Source organism: Python bivittatus, unplaced genomic scaffold, assembly GCF_059951505.1.
Source record: "Python bivittatus isolate LINGU-HERP-01145 unplaced genomic scaffold, Pbiv_v1 ctg000850_np1212, whole genome shotgun sequence".
In the NCBI taxonomy this organism is placed as follows: domain Eukaryota; kingdom Metazoa; phylum Chordata; class Lepidosauria; order Squamata; family Pythonidae; genus Python; species Python bivittatus.
In genome coordinates this window covers 20,942,004-20,969,842 of record NW_028277112.1, presented here as the reverse complement: position 1 = coordinate 20,969,842, position 27,839 = coordinate 20,942,004, and the positions used below count along the sequence as shown (strand labels likewise).

At 36.0% G+C, this 27,839-nt stretch overlaps 1 protein-coding gene across 1 annotated transcript in view; it reads right to left on the bottom strand.

Moving 5' to 3' along the window:
* The window catches only part of CAMK4 (calcium/calmodulin dependent protein kinase IV), a 53,097-nt gene extending 25,641 nt beyond the window's left edge, over positions 1–27,456 (bottom strand). Inside the window, exons 1-7 of the mRNA XM_088130191.1 lie at positions 27,354–27,456; positions 26,116–26,227; positions 18,962–19,040; positions 12,304–12,357; positions 10,302–10,364; positions 9,746–9,828; positions 2,068–2,140 (exon numbers count right to left, since the gene is read on the bottom strand). Of these exons, the coding sequence (XP_087986317.1) occupies positions 2,068–2,140; positions 9,746–9,828; positions 10,302–10,364; positions 12,304–12,357; positions 18,962–19,040; positions 26,116–26,227; positions 27,354–27,456 (567 nt within the window). The remainder of the gene's footprint in view (positions 1–2,067; positions 2,141–9,745; positions 9,829–10,301; positions 10,365–12,303; positions 12,358–18,961; positions 19,041–26,115; positions 26,228–27,353) is intronic.
* Between the last annotated feature and the right edge of the window lie 383 nt (positions 27,457–27,839).

The following is a 27,839-nucleotide window of genomic DNA, read 5'->3' as shown; positions in this document are numbered from 1 at the left end:
CCATAAATGATTTACATATACCCATATATATATTGGTATAATTCCCTATCAATTTTTAATTATTTTAATATTATTATACAAGTCTGGAAATTTACAAAGCTGATGACTTGATGCTGAATTGCATGCAAAACTTGGTATACTAACAGCTTCAGCATTCTTTGGAAATCAGAATTTTTATGTGGTCAGCAAGTTTTAATTCAGCCTATATACAATATCTCTAAATTACTGAAAATACAAATAAAAGAAGAAAAAGAAAAGAACAATCTTAGAATATATAGTCATTAATAAAACATTAGATTTGAACTGAATAGCTCACTGAGAAAATACAAAACCTTTCTTTTTTGTATAGATTTTACTAAGTCAAGTGTATCAAACTGGAAGACCTTCAGAACGGCAATTCTTCACTTTCACAGACGAAAGACTTCCTAAGGAAGCTACAGTATTTGCAGAGCTACAAAGGAAATTAATTTATTCTTATTGATGCCTGCTCATATGGGAAAGTAGATCACAATGGAGCTGGCACTGTACCATGAGAAGCAGGATGTAGGGCGAATAGATCTTGAGATTCATCCTTGCGTACCTCTAGTACAACATAAAATTCTGATCCATTCAAGAATGGTAGCTACATAAACAATACATTTTCCAAGTAAAGAATGTTCATTTATCTGAAAGAAACCAAAGTCAAAATGGATAACTAGTAAAACTGCATTGCAAAAAAGCAGATCAGACCAGCAGCATATTGACTGCCTCGGTTTGAACAGGATGTTACCTATGACTGGAATTACAATGATTAAATCCCCATTACAATGAATACAGTTGGGGAATATATGGCCCTTCAAATGTCATTGAACTGAATCTCCCAGCATCCTTCACTGCTGGCAATGCCAAATAGGCGTAATCTATCGGTCTCTGACATAACAATCTTTGGTATATTCCTGTGCTCATGGAACAAAAGTTGGATACATTCGGCAGTACCAAGTAAGTTATCATAGTTCCACATTTTTTTCAAAACTAACAGATTTCTCTAACTCTGTTTTAATCCTGTGTTTCAATGTCTATGATTTATTGATTCAATCACGGAAATCTTGGATGGATAGATCTAGATGGATCAGACAGGTGGAAATTACTTCTACCTATTCTTGATAGAGTCCATACAATTTCTGAGCACAAAGAGAGCTCCAAGTAGTGAAGCAGCATAGATAATGGGTAAAACCAGTGGTAGAGGCAAGCTATTCCATTCATTTTACATATCCATATAGGGTATTTGTCTTTAAAGTATGCATATGCTGTACAGTTCAATTAATTATTTTCTATAAAATTAATTGGTTTTATGTCATCTACATTTGTTACTTTTTTTGTTATTATGTTTTTATTTGTTTTTATTCCTTGATAGCTGCCCAGAGCCATCATTGAGATGGGCAGCCCTATAAATTAAATAAACAAATTGTTGTTGATCAAGCTTCCTGGTGACTGGTCTGCTGTGTAATCAGATTTGAATCCATGTCTGATAATGCTCTAGGTCTTGGTGGTGGCACTGAACTGTTAAAGAAGAGCTCAGTTCTGTCGGATCTCTGTACACTTGTATTTTAGTACCTTTGCTTCATGTTATTCATGGACCTCTCCACAGGGCTTTTACTTTGTATATATTTATTCTAGATATAGTCTAACTGGGGAAGTTTGATGGTGCTCCAGATGCTATCTCATGTAGTGAACCTCTGGGGCAGCCTTCCAGAAACCAGACATTGTTTGACTGCTGGGATTCTGAGCAATGAAAGGTTCCCAACTTAAGAAAAGTTGCTCTATGGCAAGAATTGATTCCTTGTTTCAGATGTTTGCCCTCAGTATAAGGAGGGCATTAGTACAGGGCTGAAAGAAGTGGAGAGTAAGCATGCTTTTCATGGTCATTCTCCTCCCCTGTTGTTTTTGTCACTGACTGAGATTGATAAATATAAATGAATTCACACTCTTAACAAGTTTTTCTTTCATTTAGTTGTCCATACTGATTAAACAAATATTTCCAGATCAATGAAATATTATTCTGAGGCTGTGAGGCTAGTAAAAACTTACAGCAACTGCCTCCAGGATTTGTTTCACAGCATCAGCAGCATCTCGTTCACTGTAATATCCTTTTTCCACAATTCTATAAAAAATCCAAAAGATGCCATTCAGACTCAGGGATTTCTAGAACAGCACAATTGTAGGCAAACTTGTAATTAAAATAAATCACGAATAATCAAGCAACGATATAATCTATCATGTCTTGGGGGGAAAAGCTCCTTGCTAAAAACAAGTTTACTCTGGCCTATAACAACCATTGTGCTTCCTGAAAGATGCTTTCAAGAAATCAATCTAAATACTCTGGAAACAAAATTAATTTATGTTAATAAATATTACATGTTTAAAATAAAAGCTACTATAGAAATGTTAAAGATTACAGCCTCCAGACCAATAAGTAGGTGTACAGTATAGACGATTAAATCCATAACTTGGAATACCTTTCAAGATCAGGTGCTCTTATGTGTTGTTTTATTTTATAGAATTAGACTCACAAAGTTGCCATCATGACTTCTCAGTAAAGAAGGGCATTGTGGTTTTCTCATAGAAAGCAGCTTCTATGAGAAACCATGAATGAGGTGATATGCTGCAGTGTAGAATTATATGACTATGATGGCTAGAGCAACCTGAAAGAGGTATGATCAATGCTCTTGACAAGATTAATCCCGATTTAACAATTGACCTCTGAACAACCCATCTAGTTGTAGAAGTGGCAGGATGGATGGGATAGTCAGGCTTTTGAACCCAAGGCTTTTAAGTTATGTTCTACACCCCCAAAAAGCAAGCCTTACACTCAGAGTTTCCAAATGATTGCACAGAACGCTTCACAACTTAAAACTGTACTGTGGCAGTTGAACTTGCAGCATAGGACCAAGCATGTTCATTGTTTAAGTTCCACTGAATAGGATAATAGTTAAAAGGAATTATCCTCATACCTTCTACTCTGGGGCAGTCACACTGAAATCAATGGGTCTACTTCAGAATAAGTGATTTGAAGACTGCAGAAATAAGCCATCTGTTATCTTAGATTTAGTAATAGCACTTCTTTGTCAGATCTTACAAGCAACTTGCTTGTTGTGAGACTGTGTGAATTAAAATGTAATAAATCACAACAGAGACACTTAGAAAAATACATACTATAGCTATACAAACGTTGAAAATGATTTGGAAGTACTTTGGACCTCTTGCAAGAACAGCACCTATTTATTAAATCAGTCCAACTTTTTTCAGGCTTCCAGCAGATGTGGCATTAATTTCAGTGATTAAGCAAAACAGCCATCATGTTTTTCAGGCTCCTACTGAAGCCTGGAAAAAAATGAATAGCAGAGAGATGCAAGGTCACACAGGGTCCAAAACACTTTTTTCAAATATTTGAAGTGTGCACATTTCTAGTAATCACAGATTAGTTAAAATAGCATAACGATCCTCAACAATTGCTGTAAAGTGCTTCCAAGCTAGATGCAGAAAAAAAGAAAACTGGCAAGCTTAGAAACTCTTAAACATCTGGGAGTACACTAACATCACCAAAACCTTTTCCCATGTACAGTATTTGTTTTATTCTCTTATTGATACCCAAGAAATAAGGCATTAATCAAGTTTTGCTTAGAACTTTTTTATATGATACAAATTGGTCAGTGTGGGGATGACAACTTTCAATTTAAGAAATATTAGTGGCCCAGGTCAACAAATGAAGTCAGAGAAGGTCTAGGAAGGCACTTAGCATTTGAAGATATGAGATAAGTGGTATAACAATAATTTAATTGGGGGTTTCTCTAATGTTTATGGCTTTTTCAGACATCAATGCCAGTTTTCTGTGTCTTATATCAAAAATTGCAATTTGATGGCAGCACCTAGCACTTGCCTGTTCTTTGAAAAGTTAAGCAGGGTTAGATCTGGTTAATACTTGGATGGGAGAATACTAGGGAAACTGAAAAACTTCCCCCCAAAAGACAATAGCAAATGATTTCTGCCAAGAAACTGCATGGATATGCTCAGGCAATCAACAGGAGTCAAGGTCAGCCTGGAGACTTGACTTAAGTAGAGGGTCCAAGGTTCAATTCTCAGCAGTCTCTTCAATGATTTGTGAAATGTTTAGTATGATTATCGGTCATCATTTAGAGAATGGCAGTCAGCCAGTAAGGCTCTACTTTCTCAGAAGAATGCAGAAATATACTTTTTTAAAAAGTCATATAGAACTACAAGAAAAGCAGCACAAAATATTTCATGAAGTCACAAAGTGGTGTGTATTTTGGAGCTAATATACAGTTACTGTAAAACTAGGGAGAGGCACAAACACCAGCATTTTATGTTGAATTCTATGTAATAAAGGCAGCTAACCCATGCAAGGCAGCTAATTTTAGAATCTTTCCAATATATTTATTAATCATAATAAGATTTTTAAAAATATATAGTTTAGAAGGTAGATAGCGTGAACCAAAAAAATGTTTTATTTGGCAACAGAAACAAAAAACTTTCAGTGAAATAATAAGCTATTAAAACATATTAATAATGAGGTTAAAGCAAAATAGGCCAGTTTTATAATAAATAAATTTTGAATATAATATAATATAATATAATATAATATAATATAATATAATATAATATAATATATATATATATATATATATATATATATATATATAGTAGAAGTAAGGACGCTATCAAACAGCTCAGCTCCTAGTGACCTCATGGAGATATCTGTGTTGCTCTCTTGGCACAATATGATAATTGTTTGCTATTGCTTTCTTTCAGGATTTTTTTTTAAACTGCCCTACTTAATCTACAGCCCTGGGATTTTCTGGTGCTTTTCCATCCAAGAACTAACCAGATGCAACTCAGATCAGCCAAGGTTGGCTTTGTGTTGCCACTGCTGTGTTTCTATACCAATTTTCAATATAGATTTCCAGTGCTATTTATTAAAAGAATTTTTTTTAATGAATAGATAAAACATTAATAATAACAAATAGAAGAACTAAAAAGGTAACAAACATTTAAAAGCCAAGTAAGTAGAGCCAAAATTAAGTCTAAAATGGCCTGAACAATTAAGTAGATATCAGATGGACTTTTCGGCAAAAGATCATTTGAACCATTAATCTCTCCTAAGGTGGGCGAAGGCAGTACAGTCCAACTTCAGATGTATCATGTGGGTCTGCTGATGTTATTGGCTTGCTGAGAGAAACACATTAATAGGATGCACAGAATACTAACACGGGCTGCCTCCTGCCTCAACAACATACTGAAAAAGAGTTAATTTCTGATGGATACAAAGATGCTCCAATGGATTTCTCAGAAGTTGCTTACAATTTGCACATATTGTATAGAGCCCAAGGTTAAAATGGAACCATACACAAGGTTTTTTTAATTACATTTTTATTGAGGTTTTTTTTATTAACACCTACAACATCATTCCTTCCCTTGTTGTCTCACTTCAATACCCTTAACAAATAAGGCACTTATCTGTCAATAAACAGAGGCATATTGTCTAGGAATTGAAAAGGAATAGTGGAAGGGATGAAAACAAGAAGAGTAACAAAGATGTCCTCCCTCAACTCCTGCTGTGCTCCCTCACCATGGTGGTGGCGTGTTCCTGGGAGAGATGAGCAAAGAACGTTGGGAGTTTATGCCAAGAGTATATATTCCCAGCAAAGTCACCAAAGGCATGAAGGTCATCCCAGCTGCCCAGCTAAAGCAAGCAGGCACCTATATTGGGCAGCAGTGATATAGGAAGAGGCCAGAGGCAGGTGGTCACTTTAGTGACAATGGCAAAGGCATCAATTCATACTGTGTGGGAGAAAGCAATGATAAACCATTCCTGTATTGTTACCAAGAAAACTACATGGATGGAAAATATAAAATGACTGACACTATAGTGTCAGATGATGGGCCCCTCAGGCTGGATGGCACTTAACATGCTACTGAGGAATAGCTGAGGTTCTTTCAGAGTACTAATGGTGTTTATGATGTGGTTAGATTAAAGCTTTCAGGGTGTCTAGTTGCTGATGTTGCCAGAAAAAGAAAACCTGAAGCTGCAAAGACAGAATTACAGTAGGAACGTGGAATGTAAAAAGCATGAACATGGGAAAGGTCAACACAGTGAAAGATGAAATGAAACGAGTACAGATTGATATCTTAGGTATCGGTGAATTGAAATGGACTGGGATTGATCACTTTCAGTCAGAAGATCACAAAAATCTACGTGTTTGTTAAGAGTTGACAATGATTTGATGACATATAATTGATCAATCAAAAACACAGATGTATTTTATATACTGCAGATTAGCAATGATTAAAAAATTCACAAATATTAATATTAATGTAAAACAATCTAAAATGAGCTATTTTTTCCAATTGTTTCCTTATGCAAGGATTATAATCCTATACCTCAAAGTCTATATTCTTTGCTAATATCATTTTTTATTGTTTTGTCAGCTGCCCAGAGTCACATTTGTGAGATGGGCACCCATATAAATCAATTTAATAAATAAATAAATAAATACATAAATAAATAAATAAATAAATAAATAAATAAATAATCAGTATCTTGTTCTCCATTAAAATTTTAGCTGCTGAAAGCCAACAGGGGGGTGAAGAAAGTTCTCCTTTATTATGTATTAATTAACGTGTTTTATGGGTATTTAGCTTGGTCTTTGTGCATTGATTTCATAATCAACATATTGCACTTGCTTATTATAACACTAAATGACAGCAAGCATGCTCACAATCCATATCAACCTTTCCTAGCACAGTGCCCTGCAGGTAAGGTGGGATTCTGACTTCCAGTATTTCCAGCCAGCATGTGGATTTGAACTCAGATATCTTAGTTTTAGTCCATGCATATTTTCTTCAGATTATATGCAACTGTGCCAACTATGTTTAAGAACTGGTCATGAAACAAGCCAAGCCAAGGACAGTAATGGTTTGTAGAATCTGTCTTAGAACCCTAGAAGTTGTTATGCACCTTAGGAAGGCAAACATTTTATTTCACTGATTTTATTCCTGAAACGGAAGAGAGAACAATGAATTCTGTTCTGCAGGACCAACAGACAGAGTTACTGATGTGCTCCAAATATTAGACCAATCCAAATATGATAAAAAATTATTTTTATTTTGTTGCTTCAGGGGTGGGTTTGTATATGCATATATGATACATAGATATTCACAAAGACAAAGGTGCAAAATCTGGAACCAGTTACTATTTATTCATTTATTATTCCATTATGCATATTGACATCATTACACTTTGGGCAATTAGTCCAAAGGGAAGATGAGGTAAGATAGAGAACACGAGGTAGTGCACAAACTATCTCATCAGTCGGATGTAGTATTTTCTTTTGCCTTGGATAGGTGTCAATACGGAGGCGCCCCACCTACTTCTTTTATGCTTTCTGGTCTAGGAAGATGTCATTGCATTCCAGTTGGCTGGCCAAAATAACATGTTGCATCCATACCAACACTCTGACCTTCTGATTAGTTCCCTTTCTTATTCCATGAATTGACAGAATGGTGGACGGATCTTTGTTTTGAGAATACTGTCTCTTGGAAATAATATCCAAGACCCAGCTTTTATTAAAATAATTTTCTGTCTTCCCTCAACTTGTCTTTGTCCATTGTAGTGGCACCAGTTTCTCACAATCTTCTCAAGGTACTATCATTTCATTCAGCTTCATTCTCATCCCTTTCACAGCCTTGGCAGTTACCTGATTCCTGTGTTGACTTCATTTTGTTTTTGTTATTTACAGCTCCTGTTTAAGGTCTTCCTGAAAATATGCTCTCAGTCTTGTTTCATTTCACTCATTCTTTCATTCACATATTAAAATGGCTGCCTGTAGTTAGCTATGCTACAGTTAGCTACAGTATATAAAAAATGTCAGTTTAGGCTGCCTCAATTCACAGCAATGTCTATAAAATGTTGGAGATAATAAGAACATATTCCAGGATTTAGTCTCTGAATCACAGCTAATGCATTAAAAAAATAGTTGTTCTCAGCATCTGAGGTACCAGGCAGAGAGTCCTAATAAAGAATGACAATCTAGTAGTGATGCAATGTAGAATACATATGTGATGGGCCTTGTGAATAAATAAGCAGCAGCAAGGCAGATACAAGTTTGTAGATTCAACAGATATTTATGCAGAATGGAAATAGAGAATTTGAAGTATATACAAAACACAACTGAGGATTTGGTAAGTTCCCAGGAACAACAGTCAAGAAAAAAAGTGGAATTTACAAAATGGGTAAGGTGTTTCATTCTACTGCAATGATTCCAACAGTAAAAATAGAGATTTGGCTTCGAACATCAGTAAGTTCTATAAGTAGAATTTGCTTTCCAGCTCCACAAATACAATGAAACAATTATCATTACTCTAAGATATACTTTCATGAAATTTGTATTTACAACCAATACCATAGATGTATCATTTGGCTGAAATCCTTTGGGAGATCAGGCAAACTAAGGATACCACCTCATGCTACAGATATATCCCAGAAAGCTTCAGAAACACTTCTGCATTCACTCTGGATGTTCACACCATTGCCCCTATTATAATACCCAGTTCTCCCCATGAGCTGACTAACATGCTCTTCAGCTGACCAACAGGAAAATGCAAAAATTGGCATCCAGTAGGTGCCCCACCCCCAACTTTGCCTCAATGTTTCATTTCTGCAACAATATATTTTCTTTCTCAGGTTAAAAAAACTGAGAAATAACAAGTCATTTTCAGTTTATCATTTGGGACTTACATAGTGAACTACAAACCTTGCAAGAAGCCATTACTGGAAAATACTAACTACTGGTTTAGTAAGTAATAATGGTAGGAAGATGGGTAGTGGAACAAAGAGTAGTAGAACAAATAGGCAGAAGCAGGAGGAGCAAAAAGAATTGACACACATTCAGAGTTCAGTGTAATTATCCATGTGCCAGTGGCGATTAATCTGTAGCAGGGAAACGATTCGAGATAGCAACTGCTGCTTCGCGAATCACACTGTATGGGTGCCTCATGATTGAAGGGGTATTTGGGACTCTTGTTAAAGCAGATTCTTGGCCTTCCCTGCCTCCTTGAGTCTCATCACAGTAGCATGCTGGCATGAGTCACTAAAAGAAAAGCCAAATCCAGAATCACTGGCATGCCAGCACTATGAGTTTGGTAGGCAACGGAGGTCTGCCACCATGGTGAGCACAGAAGCACCAGAAAAAGCTAGAAAAGGATGTGTTTTGAAGCATGGCTAGAGGAGCCAAGCTACTCATTGATTAGCTGGCAAACAAGCACTGATTGGCTGAGAGTTATTTCCAAAATATTGGCTCAAAGGGAAAAAGCTAATTAGTTAGTGGGTTTCTGCAAGCCAAGTATACATACAAACAAATTTGGCTGAGCTCATAGTATCCTGACATCTAGACAGATCTCAAAGCAGTCAGAACAGCATGAATGAATCATCAATGTGTTTTAAACTGGATTAAGAAGGGTTGGGAGATGGAGAGGCTGGCCAGCTGGAAAAAGACCTGAAGATCTATATCCAGATCTGCTAAGATGTAATACCAGCCACTGAAGCACATGTCACAGAGACAATAGTGCATTTTCAGCCTCTTCTTTTCTCATATAATTAAACCCAAAGAAATCCCTATTTTAAAGCAAGAGCCTTTATTATGTAATATTTGGACAGTATATAGTACAATACATAGCACAACCCACCACATACCTGTCAAACAGCTCTCCTCCTGTTACCAGTTCTAAGACAAGGCTGATTTCTGTGGGGGTTTCAAATATCTCCTTCAGTTTTATCTGAGAAAGGCAACAAAGTAAGGAATTGTCCATTTTCCCCCTCTTCAGTGTAAGCATATATTTTAAGGATAATTATAATAAAGTTACAATAAAGAATAGATGTACCTTACATAGTATCTGCTGGTTTGAATATATTCTCTTTTTCCCCCCAAATTCTCTCCTACTTTCTTTCTAATTTAAAAACTCCACAATTTATGGCTCAGCAGAACATAGTAAAAAAAGAGCATGCACTAAAAATTATTTTCTTAAATGATTCTTCGGCGTGTTTGAAATATCTTGAGAGCCTACTGGAAATAATTTTAAGTGGACCAGGGCCCTGATGCTTCCCAGAAAAGTGTAATAAATAAACTTTTGAAGTTGTACAGCTCTTTTGGTCCTTTTATGTGCAGCGCAATAGGAAAATATGTCTACAATGGGAGATCAATGGGAGGCTAACAATTGTAAATCTGGGTTTGCAAACAGATACAACTTACAATATTTGGATGTGAAAGTCGAAGAAGAACACCTATTTCTGTTCGGACAATCTTCTTGTCTACCTGGTTAAAAGAAAAAAATGTTATAAGATTTTGGAAGTAATATTTTTAAAGATCTGGCAGTTATAGCAATTCTGAGCATATTTAATAGGCTTAGTGAGAATTTCTGTGTTAATATTTTTAGGAATCAAATTGGTTATGTCAAAAATCAAAAAATAAATAAGTAAAAAAAAAATTATAAACCTGCCTCTGGAATATTTGCGAAAATGTTGACTAATGTTAATGAAATTACATTTGACACCAAATTTAAAAGTTGAGTGAAGTTATAAAATACAAGAAACAAAAAAAGTTAGGCATGCTATTTATTATTTAGAACAGATACTGAAACTGTCTATCTGTGTAGTATCCCAATGATATCAGCATATTAACATTTAGAAAAATTATTTCAATAAAATATATTTTCTCTGAACAGTTTACAAGACAAGAAGATATCAGCACCCCTTTGTGGATTCACAGAATTGTGTCTAATGACAACTTTCAAAGAAATCTTAATACTTTGTTTAGTGAAAACATTACGAGCACTTTGGTTTGCATCATTAAAGCCTAGGTATGGAGTCTAAGAAAATGAAGCCATGGAAATAAAATTAGTAGTAGGATTGACCAGGGGCAAGAAGTGGGTTTTAAATCTGAAAGGAAGAAAGTTTTTATCAGTTATGTTGGACAATTTGGGGATTAAAGCAGATATTAAGTATACAAGGAAACCAATGTTTACCATGAAACTGAGAAAAGCAAAGTATACATAAACCAAGTTTTTTCTTTTTGGTACACATTGGTGAATGAAAGCTATATTTGTAGTTGGTATCATTAATACATCACGCAAGATTGCCTGCCTCTTTACAAAACAAAGACAGCTTTTTATATCACTTACTTGGACTTTGGGAAAAGAGGCTGCTGTTTCTCAAAAGATAAGGCCTTCTCTGTGCTATCAAAATCCAAGTAAATTGGTTGAAACAAGAGAACAGGAATAAATGCCTGAGGGGCAAACAGACTTTTTTAAAACTGTCCTTTAAAGCTTCAGACATTTTGGAGGTTATCTTTCTACTTAAGATGAATCTTGTCCCTGTAGAACATCGCACAGTTTGGTAAAGGACAACATTGATCACGTACCCCTTCAATGTACTTTGCAAACACATCAGGGTCTGTTTCCATTGACAAAGCTCAAAATTCCCCTAGACAGTCCCCATGTTATTTTTCCTGAGGAAATATTGTATACACGTCACCATCAAATGGAGTACGAGTAAATTATAAATGTGTTATATTTGCATAGTTATGTCCATAATTATCTGCTTATTACTGCTGAACTGAAATATGCTACAGCCTTGGCATTTGTTCAAGAAAATCACATACAGACATGGACTATAAACATGGTCTGAAATTATTAACTCAGGTAACCCCTGATGCAATCTGCTAAGCAAGTACTGCTGCACCATTACTATTAGAGGGTTGAAATAAATGAAGATGTGGCACTTGTACAGTAGCTGAAAGAAATGGTTCACAATTACAATCAATAGTTGATTATTTCAGGTGGAGGGAGAATGTTCTCCTTACACTTATAACATTTAGTCAAGTAACAAGACCACTAAATTATTAACAAGAACCTGAATGGGGTATAAGCAAAGCTCTGTTTTTAACACAGGGCTCTTGATCTGCAGCTTTGTGTGCATGAATGTAGGCCCCAGGTTCTTTTACCTCAATGAAAGGATCAGCTCAACGTGCATATCACTTTGGGTGTTCTCATCACCTAGTCATTCCCCTGACGAGAGGAAAAAGTTATTGCACAATTTGCTCTGCACATTGATCAAAGTTCCTGTGGTTATATCAGTGTATTAAACCGGGCAAATGTATTTTACAATTCTTGTATCGATAAAAGCCACAATTCTCCTCCTATAGTAACATATATAGCTACAGATATTATATATGATAGATATAAACAAGGCAATACCTGTTCTTCAAATAACTTCTTTAGAGTTGCACAGAGCTCTTCAGCAGGCAACTCCTGAAACAACATTTTTTTTACACATTACCAAAGTGCTATAATGAAAATGGTTTTTGGACTCCTTTTCACCTTGGCCCAGTGAACACATTGGCACTTATTTTACTAGTGTTATTGATGAAGAGTATGTGATATACATCATATGGTTAAGAGGGTTCTTTGATAAGCTTTATTATATACTGATTAAACATTTATTAAAGCAAGCTTTTCTAAATCTCAACTATTTTCCATATTTCCATCAAAATATCTATATTTATAACTAGATATAGATACATCCATTTTCCAACTTTGTTCTTAATGCATTTGTAATTAATTGGCTTTTAATTAACTGTAAACTTTTCATCATTCTGACTATCAAGAGAAATGCTCATGTTTTTAGGTTTTTAATGGCATCTCACATTTCTGTTTCTTAAGGTTGAACACAACATTTATTTAACTTCAAGTTTTAGAAGAAGTGAAAATTTATAAATGGCAAAAATATGGCATTACCATTAAACATCTCAAAAGTTTACAATAATGTCTTATATTAATAAGAGAGAGACTGTCTCCTTTCATTAATAGAGTGACCAGGATACGAAGTCACAAAGTCACAAGTTCTGAACAAAATAATAACCACTCATGCTATTACTACTAAATTCTGCTCTAGTGGTCATAGAAACTAGAGTCAATTATATATTAAGCTTAGTCACACTACTTCAGGGAATTGTTGTATTTCATATATAGCTGGCTTTTCTTTGCTTTACTAACCTTGAGCTTCAGTTTTGGACAGAGAAACTCTGAATATTGGAAGGATGGAAGGAAAGAAGGAAGGTTGGTTAATTTGCCTAGCTGTAATGGAACAATTTCCATCAGCAAAATGGGGAGGGAAAACAAACTCCCCTCATTTTATAGCACCATATACATCCAAAAAAATGGCTCACTTCTGAAATGAGCTACTAATAGGTTGAGAAACCAAAGAAGTATTGCCACTCTTTGAGGCAAACCCAATTTCTTTGAATGCTGTTTTCTTAAAAATAATATGGAAATAATTTGCCCTATCCTCTTCTGTGATTTTCTTTTCAACTTCCAAGGTTAGTCTATAGTCCAGGTATTTCCTGATAGTCTCCCATCCAGGTATTAACCAGCTCTGACTCAAACCTGATTTTCAGAATCAGGTAAGGTTTGCAAGATGCTGTCATTTTGGCAGGCAAAAATTCAAAGATATAGTGTTTCTTTTGCTAAACAAAATATACTTTTTCAGTTCTCATACTTAAAACAGGCTACATTTGATATTCTTATTTTAAGTCACATTCATTCAAAGTCCAATGTATATGAGTTTGCTCGTACAGAATCCCCAGCAGGCTTTCAAATCAGAAAAAGTGGACAGTGAATGGTGCTGAACCATATAGGTAATCAGCTGCTTTATCAGCCACAGCTCCAGATCAATATGCAGTAATATTATGCTTGTTCAAGCCTGAAAAGATTGCAGTTGTACAGGAAGTGACATATATCACTATATAAATGTATTATTAGTAACTCATGTCTTGAATGTCCCTTGAGTGGATTGCTGCAATGCACTCTATGTGGGGCTGCCTTTAGAGACAAACCAGAAGCTGCAGCTGGTAGAAAACGTAGTGTAAAGATTATTAACTGGATATCCTTCCAATTCAGAATTTCACCCGTATTAAACTCAGTGTATGTTGCCAGTAGGCACAGTTCAAAATGTTGGTCATTACCTTTACAGCCCTAAACAGCACAGCACCAGGATATATCAAGCAACCTTGCCATTGAATCTGCACATCCCATCATGGAGAAGGCCCTGCTGAAAGTTTAATCTCCTCCTGAGGTCTGCAGACTTTCTCTGTAATAGCCTTTCCTTTATGGAATACTCTGAAGTACACTCAGCCCCCACCTTTCTGCAGTGCCATAAACAGCTTCTAATTGTTTTATTTCAATGTGCCTTCAGTCCCAGCTAACTGACCATGGGCATCTCTCTTATCTTTGCTTTCAGTGGCTACTTTTGTTTTGGATATGGTTCTAATTTGGCTAATTATTATTACTTTTTTGTTTTCTTTTTGTTTGCTGTGGTACACACTGCCCACATCCTTTGGAATTGGGGTGGTTATAAGCACTGTAAAATAAATAAATAAATAAGACTCTGCACTTAAAAGAAAGGGAAGGACAATGCTACATCTGTTCAAAAATAATGATGATGATTTTGAAACTGTTTAATTTTCAAAGAAATTATTTTCACAATTTCTGAGGGAAGATGCAAAACCAGTAAGAAAACCTTGCTACCCCTTACAAAAAGTTGTACTTTGGTATACTGTAATAACAAGGTTTAAATCACTGTATCTCAAACTTGGCAACTTTAAGGTGTATGGACTTCAGCTCCCAGAATTCCCCAGCCAGCCATGGGTGGAGAATTCTGGGAGTTGAAGTCCACGCATCTTAAAGTTGCCAAGTTTGAGAAATACTGGTTTAAAAGGTGCATCAGGATATATTTGCAGGGGGAGGAAAGGAAGTGGGAAGTACAGGTTAAAATAATTTTATGCATATCCAGTCATAGACTATGTTAGACTTGCACTGGGAAAACCCAGCTCCAAGTTTCCACGCAACCACAGAACTCACTGAGTGTCTTTCACTGCGACTCTCAATTAACTTTCTGTATACATCTGTTGCGGGTTAAAATTAGAGAAGGCAACCCTAATTTCTTAGAGAAAAATTGGTATATAAAAGCAACAAACACATAAATAAGGAAGTGCCACTGAGTTTAATGGACCTGATCCAAAGTAAATACAGTATACCGAAGTGAATCAATAAAATACACTGCCTGAAAGGGTATAAACCATCATTTTCTCATCATATTATTCAGCCCTCCTGCTGTATGAAACAAGATGTCACTCCAATTTCCCCTTTTTTTCTTCTTCCCCTTGCAAATGAAGGTAGCATTATTCACCCCACTTTCCCAATGTAAATCCCACCGAATCAGCTGGAATGCAGATCTAAGTAAATATGGGTTCTTATTTAGAATGAAAGGCATTGTTATGCTGTATAGTGTAAACTTATGTTTGATGTGGATTTACCACTTTAAACCTGTTTATAGATAACTGTGCAAGAATCTGCTCAGCGTTACTAAAATATTTTATTACAAAAACTGTCAAAGAATCCTTGAAACATTTTTGTACTTTTAAAAAGTTGCTTATTTCACATATACAGTGATGAATGAACAGATGTATGAAGTTTCAAGTTATGTTTTTAAAAACAATAAAAGATAAATAGCAGAGAAAGATGGATACCTGAACCATTTTTCAGTTTCTTATATGCACACATAAGGAACCGAGCAGGAGAAACAGACTTAAGATCTGATTTGAGGAGGCAAGAATGTGATTTCTGTGTCTGGACACAGTTTTTCAACTCATTTAGATACAGAGTTTTGTTTTTTGTTTTTGTTTAATTAACAAGCAGACTGGGTGCCATCACTGCAGAATTTAGCTGATCTTTGGATACAACATAAAATTGCTTCCTAAATTTCATAATAAAGATTGCTGTAAAGTGTTAATATAAGATTTGGGATAAAACATCTATTATTTACATGTATCTCTTCTTCTTTAAAGCCTATGGGCTTTAAACTAATGGGCTTTAAACTAATGCAGTAATTTTCTTATAGAGCAATATTTGCAATTTTTTTTTTTTTTGTCTGCGCTCAGTCATTGCTGACCCTGCAGTGACTGCTTGGACGAGTCCTTGCAGTTTTCAAGGCAATTGTTTTTCGGAAGTGGTTTGCCAGAGCCTCCTTCCTAGAGCAGAGCCCAGCTGGCAAGCGCAGGAGGCGGGGTTTCCGTTGCTTCGCGCCCTTTTCGGGTGCGCGTGGTTTTTCGCGCTTACCGGCAACTGCTCCCTTTTTGCAAGGCGCCGCCAGCATTTTTCCTCCCACCAGAGTGAGAGTACCCATTTATCTACTCACGTGAGTTTTCGACCTGTTGGGTTGACAGGAACTGGGGAGGAAACAGGAGCTCACCCTGTTTAACGCGAAGGCTGGACTCGAACCGCTGAAGCGTCGACCATTTCTGGCCGGCAACTTTCAGCGTCATTAAGCCGCTGTGCCACCGCGTCCCCCTTTTGCAATTTACTTTTATGAAATATATTATTTACTGAAATTATTATCTACTTTTCACCATAAATGACACATAAGGTGCTAATAGTAAGAAAAATAAAATAATTAATAGACAATTAAAACACAGTTAAAACACCATTAAAAGCATATCAATAAATAGAACACACACACAGTTAAAATGCACTCAGCAGCCCAATCAAATTACATGCCAGAAGGAGACTGCCTGCCAGAACACAGAAAACAAGAATTAGCCTAGCTATTTTTATCAAGAAATTCTGAAGCCTGGTTCAGCCTCTAAGAAGATCTCTTCCATCAAAAAAGTCTACAATAAGGAAGGAAGGAAGGAAGGAAGGAAGGAAGGAAGGAAGGAAGGAAGGAAGGAAGGAAGGAAGGAAGGAAGGAAGGAAGGAAGGAAGGAAGGAAGGAATCTTCTGAATGACATTAAGTGTGGGCAAGCTTGTAAAGATAAATACATTATTTCAAAAGCCGGATCCTTAATTGTGTAGGACAGTGTTTCTCAACCTGTTCCCCAGCTGGCTGGCTGGGGAATTCTGGGAGTTGAAGTCCATACATTTTCAAGTGGCCAAGGCTTAGAAACACTGGTGTAGGATATAGGCCACTGTGCTGGGAAAAAGTCCTCCAGCCAGTGATTATATTATAATGAAGGAATTACATCTCACTATAGCTGGCCTGAGGCAAACATTTTAGTAACAGCATTGGTCTAATTGAAATTGCTCAATGCCTCTCAAAAGCTGTCAAATAATGTAACTGTCATATTCCAAAGGAGATACAACTAAGGCATGCATCATCAATTTCTAGAATTGGTTACAATTCTGCAGAGTCTGAGATGTGCAAATACACTCTTGGGTGCTGTCAAAGTCTGGACATATTAAATCCTGGCTGAATCTAGGAGTAAACACAAACTATGATTATAACCCTATTTAGTGCAGGTTGGATCCTTATTCCTAGATTTGCCTTTCAGCATACCAGCAGCACCTGTCTTGTCTGGATTAATTTTCAACTCTCTTTTCCTTATCCAATTGATTACCGAAATCAGATACCAATTTAGAATCTGTTCTGTAGATTCTGAATGACAGGAAAGATGGAGATGAGTGTCTTGATTTGTACATGCTCATGGCAATCACAGGATCCGATTTAATTTATACATGGCAGAGGTATCAATAATCAATCATCAAGAATTGTTTTCATCTCACAATAACACAAGATTGAGAGGAAAACATTTATACCCCGATCTTCACAATCTGTGATAGTCAAAGCTCCATCATCTTTTCTTCTATGAGGAATTCCAAATAAAAGAGGGAGAGTAAGAGACAGTATATGACAAGGTATATAGCACTATTCAATATAGGAGAAGTTAGCCCTGTTTAATTTGGTTTTCACATATTAAGTCACTTACCACGTCTTCCTCACTTTTCAGAGATACCATGCTACAATAACAGATAAAATTTGCAATCTTTATAAACTCTAATTTTAATGTTATACCACATGATTTCTGGTAACATAAATGGTATTCATTGCAAGATACTGCATGCCCATCTTTGTAACCAATGTCTTTGGCATTTTTGAATTAGATCTGTTTTATTCCATTTTGATTCTCATTCTAAAATTGAATTTCCCCAATGAAAAATGCTATCATAAATTTCTATAAGCCATGTAGATGTGGATTTTAATCATAGTGAGGAGTGAGACATACCTTCTACTTAATGGGAAATTAGGTCCCATAGATAACAAATATTATATATTGGAATCTTAAATTTAATAAGCATTTAATAAGTGCTGTATAGTTATAATTAAATGCTGTTACAACAGAATCCTATCCGCAATTCCAAGAAACCTAGTTAGCACAGGTTCAGCTATGCTGGCTGGGACTCCTGGAGATGGAATCTAAGACATCAGGAGAAGGCCAGTTTAAGGAAGGCTTCTATAGACATTATAGTTTTTCAGAATAGATCTACATTTATACAATTCCTACATAACAGTAAGATCCATACTTTAGGACAAAGATGTTTGTTTCATACATAGACCAAAATACAGTTGTTCCAGGCAGATGTTTGGGGGAGAGCGCAAAGGTCATCAGCAGTGGCAGATGAAGGGAGACAGGAAAGTTGCCAGAAAGATTAGGGGTGCAATGAGATATGTTGTACTGGGAGTTACTGGGAAGAAGAGGAGAGACAGAGGGTAACATGCCCCAGCCTTGTCTTACTTGCTCCATCAGGATTTTGTATTGTTCAAAATGCAGAACAACCAAAGCATTCTGAGCTTGGTTCTGCTGAACTATAGCAGATCTCAGATGGTTCAGGAGATGTCCTATTAAGTAATAGTTTGCTTTGAATTCAACATAAAATATCCCATATGCTTTATTAATCTGGATTAAAAGAAGCGTGAGGGTCTACATTGGTGAGCCTGTGAGAAATTAATGCATCTGTATTCTGTTGCAGCTCTGCTCTGAAGCAAAATTCAGCGACAAAAAACTCATGAATAGGAACTTACAGTTTTCTTCAAGATTTTGACAGCAAATGGCTTTTGAGTTCCTTTCTGCCTACACCGGTAGACAATAGATGTAGCACCCCTGAATGAAAAAAGAAAGAAATTTATATCATTTGGCTGGTAATAATATTTGTCAGATAAAACACAGATTTCCCGCAAAACAATGCTTACTTCAAAATCTGACATTTGCCATCTTGAACTGGGGGAAAAAAAAACTTCTCTAATTTTTCACTGTGCTGCTCATATTTTCAGCTTTGATTCAAAAAGTACAGGAACTGTGGCTTTGTTAAATACTGTATTTGTTAAAGTCTTGTAGTTGCCATTTGTGAATGTAACATTTTCCTTATTCACAAATTTACATATTTTCAAGAACTACAGGAAAATGGGGATTTGCCTATCCAATTATTATTAAAGCATATTTAATGCAACAAATATTTTAATATTAAAATATTTAATATTTTAAAAGAAGTTATGACATACATTAATGATCAGTAAGAATTCATAGTAAAGGTGATGGAGTCAATAACACTCAGGCCATTCAACAAATTGTCAGACATGTCTATTGAGAATTATCCTATAATAATGGCTATTCTTTCCTCCATTTCCATCTACAACACTTAATCCTTCCTTACTCAAGGCAGTCTTTGACAGATAAAATTCTTTCCTCAAGAGATTTTAAAGGAGATTTTTCCTGTTTAGCTCTTTTTAAGCAGATTGTGCAGCAAGGAAATAGAGAAACAGCAAATTCAATTCAAATTCAATTCATTTATTTTTAGTCACAGCCTGTTTTCATGTTGTTTCTCTTTCTTTCCTCCTTTCTTTTTTGGTCTTATTAAAGCAATATAATTTAATTTTTTTTAAAGGCTGTCCAATTGGAGCTACAAAAATGCAGATGACCACTAGATGAGAGAAAAGATATACAAATTCAGGTTCTTTATTGTTCCAAGTCATAAAACCCACTGAATACAACCTAAAAAACAGAACATTCAAAATAAGGCATACAAGGTGAAAAATGTATGGTCATACTTGCATTGATCTGCTATCAACAACATGTAAGTTTTACAAGCTGTGCAAACTTTGCAACAGTGAGAATTACCTTGGGGTTCTTCTCTACCAGTAAAAACTGAACATAAAATTCTTCAGTCCCTCCTGGAAACATCATTGGCTCTTTATGTATATCTAAGTGCATATACATATACGTAAAATTCCAACAGTGGTCCTTCAGCATTTTTTATCCTTTAAAGTATATTTTATTCTTTAAAGTATCACTTTACATTTATTTTACAAACTGCCCTTTTAGTTTTAAATAATATCTACATTTGGAACAGCTTCAATGTTTGGGGAACTGGTGAGGTTTTTTTGGTAACATCACCACAGGCCAGCCAGCCATTAAATTTGTAGAACTGTTTTTGATCAATGTCAATAAAAAGAAAATGACTATCATGTTAAAATTTCCAGATCACTATCTGCATGTCAGATATTCTCTCACAAATTACATGCAGTATATTCAGAAGCATAAAAGAAAAGCATTTAGAAATTCTACTGTAATTTATTTTTTTTTCTAGATTTTTATAGTGGGTTTTTTGTTGTTGTTTTTTGTATGCTTTACACCTCTAGATGGGATCTACCTTATACTGCAACTTTCTCCAACTTGGAGACCTCCAGCTGTAGTGGAATTCTAATAAAATTATAATCATTCAAAGAATTGCTAGAAATTCTTTGATTATAAAATCAGAAATTCTATACAGTAATCATTCAATTATTATAAAACAAAAGTAAACTGAATTTCTATTATATTTACTCAATGAGTTGTTGGTCACCTCTTTCAATAAGGCAATGAAAAGAGATGATTTATTCAGGGAGAAGTACTTAACATGGTCCCTTTGGCTTAAGTGGTTACAATGACAAATCAACAGATAAATCTTATCAGTTTTTAGAAGTTATTTGTATATGCATTAGGTAAATAATGTAAAGAGCTGAGACATATACATAGAAGAGTAGAACAAAAAAGCTTGTTTCTGAACATATTTAGAGAAGGGCATAGTCTCAGGGATTAGTTCTCCATGCAACTACTTTATCCTACCATTCATTTAACATAATACTAATAACCTACATATCATTTGATTGGAGGGAGCCATAGTGGCAATCAAAAAGTAGCTGGGCAATTTTTGCTTGGAAAATACACTTCTTTCCTATGGTTATACTTATCTTTTTGTGTTCCTATTTTACATTCACTTCCTCTACTCCCTCAGGGCAAACAAAAAAACATGTAAGAGATCCAGCTGTGAATAAGAGTTTCATTCAGATAAAATCTGTGATGCTGACAGAGAAAGAAGTGTTTAACTATTTTGGCAAGTTATTTTTGACAATTTAAAACTGTCTTTCAGGTACAAATCTAACTAATAACAATATAGATCTAATCTAACAAACAAAGAATGCACAATCCACAGTAAAGAACATAATTGCCCTCCCAATTGTTCTGTTAGAATTTTGTCTGCTTTGATTCTGGCAAGAATGAAAATTAAAATCCTCTTAGATTTGAATGCATAACTTTTGGCTTTCAACTGCTTCTTCTCTCTCTCTCTCTCTCTCTCTCTCTCTCTCTCTCTCTCTCTCTCTCTCTGTTTAGTTCAGCCATCTCTCAGATGGCTCACCAGTAATATCAGGTTACTTATGTGTCACTTTTGATAAATTATGACCAAGTAACCCACACTTAACAAAACAAAACAACTTTTATCTAAAGAATATAAACAACAGGGGGGAAAATCCTCAACTTACTAAACATCCCCCCCCACACACACACACACAAATCCACATGGGAAGCAGAATATCTAAACATTTTGAGTCTCCCTCTCCTTCTTTGTAGAACCATTTCCAAAACATGTCAGAAAATATAAGCAGTAAACATACTATCTTTCCTTCTCTCTTAGATTAAATGGTTCATTAAGCTAGCTGTTTCACCATTGTAACAAGATAAATGTATGGCTAGGATCCAACAAACTGTTCAGACTTGCCCTGTCCAGTAAAAGGTTTCACTGTTCTGCTTTGAATACCTGTACCTATCTTTTGCCACACCAAACAGCAAACTGATATTATAATTCTTCGCAGGTTCAAGAATTATCTCCTCTGTAGCATATAGGAAGCTGATAGGATAAAGCTGGTAGGATTAAGCCATGCAACTAGTTCGATGGTTCTACCAACCCTTGTTTGTATTTCAACACTAGTTTATGCCTAAATGATAACGTAAATAACTCCACAAAGTCTGCGTCTAATCACTTTCTGCCACATGTGAATTAGATATTATTCCATAAAACACAATAAGGGTAACACAATTCAGTTAGCTGCATTTGGATGTGAAATCCCAGCTAATTATACTAAGATATTAGGGCTCTTGGTTTGAAGGGAAACGATGCTTCAGAGGGCACATGGGTGTGGGGAGAGCAGCAATTTCACAACCCAAATGTGTTATTTTCCTGGAATTGTGCTGCAACTGCAGAGGGCAGTCACACAACAGCATGAACAGAGGTTGCTGCTTTAAGGAGTTGCTGAAAGCTGCTACCCAAGCGCTCCTACAGTACATGCTGCAAATCCTCTTTTTTTCCTTTGGCTCCAAAGTTTGTACACAGTTCTATAGAAATTTTAAAACATTTCTATATTATTATTTTATACATTTTATAGTATTTTAAATTATACAGAAGATGGTGTAACCATCTGGAGAAGAATGGCATGACAGTATATAAATATATTAAATAATTTATATTTACAAGCCTTTTAACTAAAATACAGGAGATAAGAAACAAATTAAGCCAGGACATTTCTTAATAATCATAGTTTCCATTTTCATCTGAAGCAGGGAAGTTTTAGCTATCAGCTTCAGAACAAGTCAGAAACTTAAACTATGGTTTGAAATATGGCCTGAAATGGTAGCCATTCTTTCCCAATTTGAGCTATAGTTTATTAGAAAAGCAAAGTATATCAACAACTGTACAATAAGTGGGTGAAATAGGGGACAGGTTTACATAGTAAAGCTTTGAAAGAAACATAGAAAGCTTTGAAAGAAACATAGAAAGCATCTCCATTTGACCTAAGGAAATTTAATTATTTTTCTTCTAGGTCTTTTTTAACCCATTCTTGCAAATGTTTTCAAATGGACTTCTCAAATATGTGTCTTATGATTATTTTCACAATCACTAGGTCAGAGATGTTAGTTCTAGAAAACAGTTAGTTACAAAGAATGTGGTCAAAAAGAGAAAAGACTGAAAAAGTGAGAAAAGTGGCAGCAACTAAAAATTGGCAAGTGCAGTGCAGCTCTTTGTGGAAAGCGGGGGGGGGGCAGTGAAGACAAAAATTTTGGTCATTGAAAAATACATGAATGTGACACAGTGTATTGTTCATTGGTTGATTTAGAGAAAATGTATGTTAAAGTGAATAAACTTGAATTATGGAATGCTTTGCATAAATATGCAGTTGAAAGTTGGTTACTGAATGTAGTAAGAGCAGTAAATTATTGAAGTAAAGCATGCATGGGAATAAATGAAATATTTAGCAAATGGTTCAGTATTGACAAGGTTGACTCTTGACTGTTTAAAGTATTTATGGATAAATGTATAAAGGATACTTGTAGAGACATTAGAAGTATGTTGCTTACAGTCATGGATGTCCAAATATTTCTGTATGCAGACAATGCCATGTTGTTGGCTAAGATCCTGAATGATTTGCAGTGAATGTTAGACAAAGAATATGGTTCTAAAAATGAATGTATCAAGAGCATGGCATAGAAAATGGAGTAAACAATTTCAAATTACATATGAAAGGTGAAAAAACAGAACAAGTAGATGAACATGCATCTTGCTGGAAGTCATGCTAGAAATACGAAAAAAATGGATGGAGAATTCTTAAGACATGCTATTTTTAAGACATGCTAATGCTTGTAGAAGAGTGGTATGCATTATATGGTCTATTGTGAAGAATGAATGTTTGTCACAAGAACTGGAAATGACTGTGTGTAAAACTATACAACAAATCTACAGGCCTCTCTCATCTTGGCTAAAGTCAGTGTTCATGACCGCATTATCAGAAAGCACTGGGTAAAACTGGGATTCATGGGACAGAACTAAGGCAAAAATCATTGCTCACTATGAAGAATTTAAATGCTCATCCCAAATTTAAGAAGCAAAGCAAAACAAAACAAAAACCCTGCAGGATAACCTTCCAGATTTCTGGAGGGATATTGTGTGGACAAATGAATCACCAGTGAAAATTTTCAGGATATTTGGGTGATTATTATGTCTGGCAAAACCCAAACACTACATTCCTCTATAACAGTGTTTCTCAACCTTAGCAACTTTAAGATGAGAGAACCAACTCCCAGAATTCCCTAGCCAGGATGGCTGGCTGGGGAATTCTGGGAGTTGAAGTCCATTCATCTTAAAGTTGGCAAGGTTGAGAAACACTGCTCTATAAGAACCTCATAGCAACTGTCAAGCATGAAGGTGGTAATGCCATGCTTGTTTTGAGGATGCTTTGCTGCCTCAGGACCTGGACAAATTATCCTCGTTGAAGAAAGCAAGAATTCTGCCTTGTACTGAAATTTTGAAGCTGAAATGCACATGAGTCAGGTAGCAAGAAAATAATCCCAATTATATAAGCAAGTCAACAAAAGAATTGATGAACAAATTCAGGATTTTGGAATGGGCAAATCCAACTCCACATACCCCACAGAAAAATTTAGGAGGACCTGAACCAGCACTTCATGCTAGAAAATCCTTAAATATTACTGAATTGAAGCTGGTTGCTATGAAGGCATGGGCCAAAATTCCTACAAAGAAAACTGAGAGACTGATCACCAATTAGAGGAACAGGTCAACTGCAAGTATTGTTCTTAAGGGTGGTGTAATCATTACTGAATATCAGGGGGTTGACCCAATTCTTTCTTCACATCAGCACATCATATGTCAGATAACTTCGTTTATGAAAAAAAATAAAACAGGCACCAAACCTGGGTGTTATTTGTTCACTCAGATTTTTATATATCATTTTATATATCACATAAGCCTCTGCTAGCATTCAGTGCAAAGATAATTCAGCGACAAAAACTGAGAAAATCTGAAAGGTAGCAAATACTTTTTCACGCAACTATAATAATCATTGCTCCAACTTGTAAAGGAGAATACTGACTATTCCTTCTCTATTTCCGTAAGTATATTCTGCAGATCTGGACTGCAGATATCCAGTTTAAGTATCTCCTGATCTTTTCTGCCTTACAGGACTTGTGTGTGAATGTACTTTTTGCAACATAAAGTTATGGCTTTCATACTTTACTCTAGATCTCCTAGCTTTAAAAATGAAATGGGAAATGCACCAATTGTTTAAAGTATGTTTTCAAAATTGTAACAACCAGAAAGATGAGTAGCCAAAATAAGATACAATGCAGGCTCAATAAGGACCATTCAGTTCAATTTAGTATTTATCATGCCTCATCCTCAGGATGACCTGAGGTCATCCTCAGAGGAGAAGATGTCAGAGAATGAGAATGCAGAGCCTGAGATGCCTATTGTGATCCAGGACCAGGCAGAGAGTGGAGGATAAAGCAGAAACAGTTCCTATGACATCTTTGGACTCCACAGTTCCAATCTCTGATCTGTAACTAATCCATAACTTCTGAGCTCTAAGCAGCAGTGCTACTGCAAAAGCAGAAGAACAAAGAGCTGAATGTTGGAAAAGTCACATTTTATTATCAGGCCCACTGGGAAAAACAGTGTCCTCAGGAGTCAAAACTTCATGGGTATCAGCTGAATCTGAGAGGGATGCCCAGGGGTAGAGATAAAGAGCTGGGTATCATTATACTATTGATACTGCATCCTGTGCTGTCAGATGAGCTCTTCCAGCAGTCTCATGTAAAAGAGGAGGGGTGAAAGACACAAGCCCTGAGGCACCCCACATTGTAGGGGCCTAGGGCTCAACCTCTCCCCACCCACAAACACTGAATGGAACATGCCACTGAGGGAGAACCACTGCAAAACAGTGTCCCCACTTCCAATCCTTGGAGCCAGTCCAGAAGGATATCATGGTCAATGGTATTGAATGCACTGAGAGATCCAGGACAGCCAGAATGGATGCACCACCTTCATCCCAGACTCTCTGCAAGACCAACCAACATTGTCTCAGTGCTGTAACTCAGTTTGAACTGTGACCAAAAAGGATCCAGATAATCTCCTTTGTCCAGGGTCTTCTGAAGCTGAGCGCCTACCATCTGCTCAACAACCTTTTCTAAAAAGGGGAAATTACAGACCAGGCAAAATTGTCTAACACAGTTGGCTCCAAGTATGGCCTCTTGAGAAGGGGGGTTACCAACTCACTCATTGCTCTTATTGCTACAATGTAAGTCCTAATAAAGGCTCTCACCTACACTTGCTCAGCCTCACTTTTCATCTTTTGTCAGAAGCACTCTAAGTGTCTCTTATGTCATTTCATCTTCTGCAGCTCCTCAGTAAACCAATGAGCTCTACGGAATCTGCGATCACAGAGTCCACATAGGCACGACCTCTGACCAGAAAGCTGTAGATCAGTGTTTTTCAAACTTGGCAACTTTAAGATGTGTGGACTTCAACTCCCACTGCTCTAGACTGAGACCTCTGCAACATACTGGATAGTCCCCAGATCTCTGCTGGTCATAATTATTTTCTTGTTATTGTTGGGCTATCTTTTTAATGAATAAATTATTGGGTTTGCTTAGCTGAATAGCTAAGCTGAATATCAGTAGAGGAGAAGATCAATAGTTCTGAACTTCTCCTGCTGCCAAATTCATGCAGATCCTATCTTTCAAGTCCACTTAACTACAAATTACGACATGACACATTATCATTGGGACTAAGATGCTATGTCAACTGGAGCATATATTTAGCTTCTATTCCTAATGGCATTTTAGTTTCTACTTTTAACAGACACACTTATTTAAAAACAGATGCACCAGCTCCTTTTATTAATCTTGTACAATAAAAATCTCCTAAATCAATGCTATTCTTTTGAATAAATAGGTAAATAACATTTGTTCTGGATTATTCTTTCACAATATCAGCTGAAAAAGACAATACATTTACCTTTTATTTTAGGTAAAGGATAAATTTTATTTTTTACAAAATGATAGAAGACCCCCTACCGCCCCAAAAAAGAGGCCCACCAATTACTACTGGCTTTAAGTAATTCAGAGCAAAATGAAGTTCAGTCTGGAAGATCAAAATCAGGCCTGCAGAACATGCAGCCTGCCAAGCAGCCTTGTGCAGCCCACCAGCATTTTTTAAAAACTCAATAAATTCACCCCCACCACACATGGCTGCTGCCAGGAAAGATCCACCACTGCGATCCCAAAAGACATGCTGCTAAGCTACTCCAATGCCTCCACAGCTCACTGATGCCAGCAGCTCCAGCACTGCTGCCACTCCGCTAGCCACCAAATAGTTAACTGGGGCACCAACTATTTCTCTGCGGTCCACAATCATTTTTAATTTATCAATCTGGCACGTCCTCTCTACAAGTTCTTCAGGCCTGATCTAAATATTAGTCATTAGATATTCTAAAATCATGAACTGATGCAACAATCAGGAATTCTTCAAGAGTCCTTCAAAGCTTTTTAAACCATTTTTTAAAAAAAGTGTTACTATCTTTGTTAGAAGGAATTTTCCATACATGATTAGCCAGAAACTTTTATAACTATTTTTAAAAAATGCTTATTTTTTCATAATCTCTAATACACTGTTTTCAACTATACATACAAAGAGGAAAACAGAGTAAAATACTGTAGATAAAAAGACATAAATTAGAAAACAGCCATTATTCTAGAAATAATTATTTTAACACAGATGGAAAAATATTCTGTTTCCTT